Genomic DNA, 6,756 nt, shown 5'->3' on the forward strand with positions numbered 1-6,756 from the left:
ACTTTATAATTGGCATGTTGCTATCATATAAGCATGGCACGTCTTTCAAAAAACTTGAGGACAATAGAAAAAATGCTTAGTGGAACTTTACTGGCCAGTAGGTGCATCACAGCTGGCATCATATATACATCATATCAGCAGCACAAACAATGCACCTTTTTGGACTTGGACCCCTCTGATGAACACTGATGAGCTCTTTTTTTCCTTCAGATTTCCCAACTTTGTCAACCAATCACAGATCTAGTTCTGTTAATGAGACCTTGGGACTCGGTGGTGTCACGTTCTTTATCATCCAGGGCCTCACAAGCCTCGATGAGAAAAAGATAATACTTTTTTCCATCCTGTTGCTGATTTACATCATGGTCCTGGGAGGAAACAGCATCATCATCTATGTGGTACAGAGAACAGTTTAATCAATATTGTCGTAGTCTAATAAAGAGTTGAGGATGAGGTGAGGATGTGACGATTACCATCTATGTCTTTCCTGCTGCAGGCACTGACGGATCCAAAGCTCAACTCTCCACTGTACTTCTTCCTCTGCAACCTCTCCTTTGTGGACATGGTCTACACCACAACCACCATCCCCAACATGCTATCTGGCTTACTGACAGATATCTTAACCATCTCTGTCCTGGGCTGCTTACTCCAGATGTACTTCTTCATTCAGTTATCTGTTACAGGCCGTGCCATTCTCACAGTCATGGCATACGATCGCTACGTGGCGATCTGCAACCCTCTGCAATACAACAGCATCATGACCAGGCCTGTCCGACTGCTACTTGTTGCAGGAGCCTGGGGATTCGGTGCAATTTGCACTCTTCCTGTTACTGTGATTGCCTTTGAGAGGCCTTACTGTGGCCCAAATGTGGTGAAACATGCCTGGTGCGACCCATCTTCTGTAAGGCGGCTTGTGTGCAGTGACACCTCTTTGGATAACATTGTGTCTCTCTTATTTGCAATGGTGTCGCTGGTGACCACAGGTGTCTTCATACTCTCCTCCTACATCTTGATTGGTTTTTCCATATCCAGGATGGTTGTTGCTCAGAGGCTGAAGGCGCTCAGAACATGTTCTGCCCACCTGACTGTGGTGTCCATCTCTTATGCAGCAGCCTCATTTGTATACATTTCCTACCGAGTGGGAAACTTTTCATCAGAGGTAAAAACTTTGCTTTGCTTTCTCTGTAATGTCTCAGTGCAGTACTCTGTAAAGGTCTTGAGCCACCTCTATTTATTTATATTTTTGGTAGGAAAACAAGAAATACATGCAGAGATTTACTGAAACAAACAGACCAAAATGGAAATACAGTATCAATGACAAAAACAGCATTTGGACATTTCTAATGAGCTGTCAATATTTGCTATAACCACATTTATTCTCCACCTTTTCTTCTTCAGCAGAACCAGGACTCTCATGGACAAGATTTCATGTAAACTCCCCTGAGTGGGTTAGGGTACTTGTTGGCCTAGGTGTGAATAAGAGCGTGAGATGAGCAAAAAAGAAGCCAGTGGCTAAAGAAGGAATTTGAAAGACCTTCAGAAATCCTGGAGAACTATTGGTTAAGACGACTTTAAAGGAAAACATAAAGAAATGTGGTTTAACACTTTTACACATTACTATACGTCAAACGGTTTTAAAGTGTCAGAAGAAACAACATTAACAGTAACATTAAGAGTTTGGTGACATTGCTCAAAGTAAGTCTAAAGAGCTTGGAAAGAAAGCTGGACTTCTTTAACTTTCTTGAAGGCAATTCCCCTTTCATTTGAGAAGCTTCTTCAGTTGAGAAGCTTGAAGTCATCTAGGTCATCCTACCACGACCTGGATGACTGAGAACCTACACAGACATATTGCCTCAAAATAAGGTACATTTGTTTCACTTGTGTTTTCATTTAGGGCTGAGCCCAGAGAGTTAACAGCCAGTGTTGGGAAAGTTACTTTTAAAGTGTATTCCACTACAGATATATTACAGATGTATTACTATTACTGAAGGCTACTCGCCATTACAATGCCAACTAGATCATTAAATCTTAATATAATCTTAATATAAAATGGACATTAGGTAAGGCTGCACTTTTTGCAGTGATTGTGTATAGGAGACTGTTTCTGTATCAGTCTAAGAAGCTTGGAAAGCTTCTCATCTGAGAAGCTTCTTGAGTTCTGACTATGATGACCTGGATAACTGAGAACCTTCACAGACATATTTCTGGATCAGTAATATGTTTTCTTTTTATCTGTTAATAATCATGTGGAACTGCACATGATTATTTGCAGCTAGCAAGTTGTTAATGCTATCCATCAGTCTAAAACCACCATGTTAATATGTGGAGATCCTGAAGGCTGCTCAAAAAAGATAATATTTTAAATATTTGTTCAATTAAAATTAGTTCAAATTATAATTTTTTTCTTAAAGAAATCTGCTACATCATGTATAATTTATGTCATGTGTAATTTCCATTGCAAATATCAATCACAGCTAAATTAAGAGGGGATGGCAGTAAAAAGCTGTGATGTCATCAAGTACACTGCCGTTCTAATTGTGGAACGATCGCACTGCGTTCTCAGGAAGTCTGGACTCCTGTGTGAACTTACGAAGTCCGGACACGCGAAAATGCGAGTACGGACTCGTGTACAGTGGCTTGCAAAAGTATTCGCCCCCCTTGAACTTTTTTTGTCACATTACAGCCACAAACATGAATCAGTTTTATTGGACTTCCAGGTGAAAGACCAACACAAAGTGGTGCACACGTGAGAAGTGGAACGAAAATCATACATGATTGCAAACATTTGTTACAAATAAATAACTGCAAAGTGGGGTGTGCGTAATTATTCACCCCCTTTGGTCTGAGTGCAGTCAGTTGCACATAGACATTGCCTGATGAGTGCTAATGACTAAATAGAGTGCACCTGCATGTAATCTAATGTCAGTACAAATACAGCTGCTCTGTGACGGCCTCAGAGGTTGTTGTCTAAGAGAATATTGGGAGCAACAACACCATGAAGTCCAAAGAACACAGCAGACAGGTCAGGGATAAAGTTATCGAGACATTTAAAGCAGGCTTAGGCTACAAAAAGATTTCCCAAGCCTTGAACATCCCCAGAGCGTTCTCACTCCCGAGGCGTAACATGTCGACGTTTTGTCACGTCCCGCGGCGTTCCTGAGAAACGCGAAAGGAGACCTTCGGCGTTCTTATGGTACGCGGCGGGTTATGGCTGGAATCCAGTGCAATGACGCTCCCGCGGGAGTAGACGTTCCAGCCCTGTATTCCAGCCCTAAACCTAACCTTATCCCTAGCCCTGACCATAACCTTATTCCTGACCTTAACCAGGACTTTAATGATGTTAAATAGCGTGTTTCTAAGCGATTTGAAGAATAAGAGCGAACATGTGTAGGTTCAGTCTAGACGGTTCTCATATTTCCTCTTTTTCCGAGGTCGTCATTTAGGAACGTGGTGGGTAGCCGAAAACGTAATATGTTGACGATTTGTCACCTAGCGTAAAATGTTACGCTTTGGGAGTGAGAACGGGTTGACATCCCACAGAGCACTGTTCAATCCATCACTCAGAAATGGAAGGAGTATGGCACAACTGTAAACCTACCAAGACAAGGCCGTCCACCTAAACTCACAGGCCGAACAAGGAGAGCACTGATCAGAAATGCAGCCAAGAGGCCCATGGTGACTCTGGACGAGCTGCAGAGATCTACAGCTCAGGTGGGGGAATCTGTCCACAGGACAACTATTAGTCGTGCACTGCACAAAGTTGGCCTTTATGGAAGAGTGGCAAGAAGAAAGCCATTGTTAACAGAAAACCAGAAGAAGTCCTGTTTGCAGTTTGCCACAAGCCATGTGGGGGACACAGCAAACATGTGGAAGAAGCTGCTCTGGTCAGATGAGACCAAAATGCAAAACGCTATGTGTGGAAAACTAACACTGCACATCACTCTGAACACACCATCCCCACTGTCAGATATGGTGGTGGCAGCATCATGCTCTGGGGGGGCTTCTCTTCAGCAGGGACAGGGAAGCTGGTCAGAGTTGATGGGAAGATGGATGAAGCCAAATACAGGGCAATCTTGGAAGAAAACCTCTTGGAGTCTGCAAAAGACTTGAGACTGGGGCGGAGGTTCACCTTCCAGCAGGACAACGACCCTGAACATAAAGCCAGGAAACAATGGGATGGTTTAAAACAAAACATATCCATGTGTTAGAACGGCCCAGTCAAAGTCCAGATCTAAATCCAATCCAGAATCTGTGGCAAGATCTGAAAACTGCTGTTCACAAACGCTGTCCATCTAATCTGACTGAGCTGGAGCTGTTTTGTAAAGAAGAATGGGCAAAGATTTCAGTCTGTAGATGTGCAAAGCTGGTAGAGACAGACCCTAAAAGACTGGCAGCTGGACCTGCAGCAAAAGGTGGTTCTACAAAGTATCGACTCAGGGGGCTGAATAATTACGCACACCCCACTTTGCAGTTATTTATTTCTAAAAAATGTTTGGAATCATGTATGATTTTGTTTCCACTTCTCACGTGTGCACCACTTTGTGTTGGTCTTTCACCTGGAATTCCAATAAAACTGATTCATGTTTGTGGCTGTAATGTGACAAAATGTGGAAAAGTTCAAGGGGCCGAATACTTTTGCAAGCCACTGTACATGAGGATTTAGAAAAGGCCTAACAATCTGCAAACTACCCTCAGCTAACGCCAGCTAACAATGTTAGCTCGGTATGGAGTATCCTTCATTAAAAGTAATAAATATCACACAGCAATAGTACATCAAAGATACTGAAGTTTCGCCCATCCCATTCTTCTTATGAGGTTGTGTTGGAATTTCCAAGAAATGCATTCCTGCCTGTGCACTGCTGGCTGTTGGGCTGGCTCTGGGTCAGCCCAAAAGCTGATGCCACCAACATTAACAGGACATTTACATTACAGCCTCTTATTATGTGTTTTGTTTGGGTTTCCAGCAATCAGAATCAGGTAAACTTTATTAATACCAGATGGAAATTGTTAAAAAGAAGAAGAAAAAAGGGCCTGCTGCGAATTGTACTCGAACTCAGGCCGGCTGCTCATAGCCATGCGATATATGACTACATGCACCTGCGCCAAGTGCGTTTAATCACCAAAATTGGAGAAGGCATAGAGAGGGGATAGCCTAATATATGAAGCCAGAAACTATTGCTGTGTATTCTATTTATTTCAGCAAAGTAACTGTATTCTGATTACCACCTATTTAAATGGTAACTGTAACAGAATACAGTTACTCATATTTTGTATTTTAAATACATAACGCCGGTACATGTATTCTGTTACTCCCCAACACTCTTGACAACCAGGTGATATGTTAAATCACCTTGTGGATACAATAAACCACGACAAACCAAAAAGTACTTGCATCATTACTGTGATAACATGTTGATATGACTTCCACCACAGAGCTGGATACTTTCATAATGTTTCTGGTTTAAATCCCAGGGAAAAAAAAGTCATGCCAGTTTTTACCAAGGGCCATGCAGCATGACTCCTGGGTAAAAAACCATTCATGCTAAAGGACCAGATGGACCAGCAATGTCATCCTCGAGTATATAAACAGATGAATTAAGCATTACATCTGACTCTGTTTCAGGTGCGGATCATTGTGTCTGTGCTGTACTCTGCTCTGACTCCCTTCCTGAACCCGATGATCTACAGTCTGAGGAACAAAGAGCTGCGAGAGTCTATCAGAAGAACTTTGAGCAGGTTCAGACCTGCTGCTGTGTTACCCACCAAGAAAATCAGCACTTTGTCCTGAAAAAGTGTCTGACACAAATCATTTCTAGAAATGGTGATCTTTTAATTACATGGTTGATTGTGCCAATATTAATAATAGTTGTCCAATTGTTTATGTACTGATGAGCTCATATATAAAATCTACTGATAAAGTACTGCATTAATTAGTTAACATTTTGTCATTTTGGTTCCCTTGTCTCTGTCACTTTCTTTTAATGTTTGAAATAAAGTCAATGTTAACAAAACCTTTAAACGTTTTTACATTTCTCTTCAGCTACACCAGACAGTACAGCAGTAAGCTGTGAATCTTGAAGCTGTTATATTGTTAAATAGTGGTTAACAGAGACTACATGAGTTATCTGGGTCATTCATGAAGTGATTGGCTTACACCCAAGTGTTCTTATGACTATTTTACAGTTAAATAATAATTCATATATAATTATTATAATTATTACAGAGAATTTGTTAAGCAGTTCCTGACCCAAGTGGAGGAGTTTAAGTATCTCGGGGTCTTGTTCACGAGTGACGGGAGAAGGGAGCTGGAGATTGACAGACGTACCGGTCTGTTGTGGTGAAGAGAGAGCTGAGTGTAAAAGCGAAGCTCTCAATTTACCGGTCGATCTACGTCCCTACCCTCACCTATGGTCCACGAGCTGTGGGTAGTGACCGAAAGAATGAGATCGCGAATACAAGTGGCGGAAATGGGCTTCCTCCAAAGGGTGGCTGGCCTCTCCCTTTGAGATAGGTTGAGAAGTTCGGCCATTCGGGAGGGGCTCAGAGTAGAGCAGCTGCTCCTCCACATCGAAAGGAGCCAGCTGAGGAGGTTCAGGCATCTGACAAGGATGCCTTCTGGGTGAGGTTTTCCAAGCATGTCCCACCGGGAGGAGGCCCTGGGGCAGACCCAGGACACGCTGGAGAGATTATATCTCTCAGCTGGCCTGGGAATGCCTTGGTGTTCCCCCGGATAAGCTGGAGGAGGTGGCTGGGGAGAGG

General features: G+C 42.6%; 1 protein-coding gene across 1 annotated transcript; it reads left to right on the forward strand.

Moving 5' to 3' along the window:
* The first annotated feature begins 356 nt into the window (after positions 1–356).
* Positions 357–5,785, forward strand: or6at1 (odorant receptor, family 6, subfamily AT, member 1). Its single transcript, XM_085364168.1, has 3 exons — positions 357–395; positions 494–1,156; positions 5,621–5,785. The coding sequence occupies exons 1-3, from the start codon at positions 360–362 to the stop codon at positions 5,783–5,785; spliced, it is 864 nt and encodes a 287-aa protein (XP_085220294.1). The 5' UTR covers positions 357–359.
* The last annotated feature ends 971 nt before the right edge of the window (positions 5,786–6,756 follow it).

Source organism: Diplotaxodon limnothrissa, linkage group LG10, assembly GCF_057381915.1.
Source record: "Diplotaxodon limnothrissa isolate DT_005_m linkage group LG10, D_limnothrissa_male_GT1.1, whole genome shotgun sequence".
In the NCBI taxonomy this organism is placed as follows: domain Eukaryota; kingdom Metazoa; phylum Chordata; class Actinopteri; order Cichliformes; family Cichlidae; genus Diplotaxodon; species Diplotaxodon limnothrissa.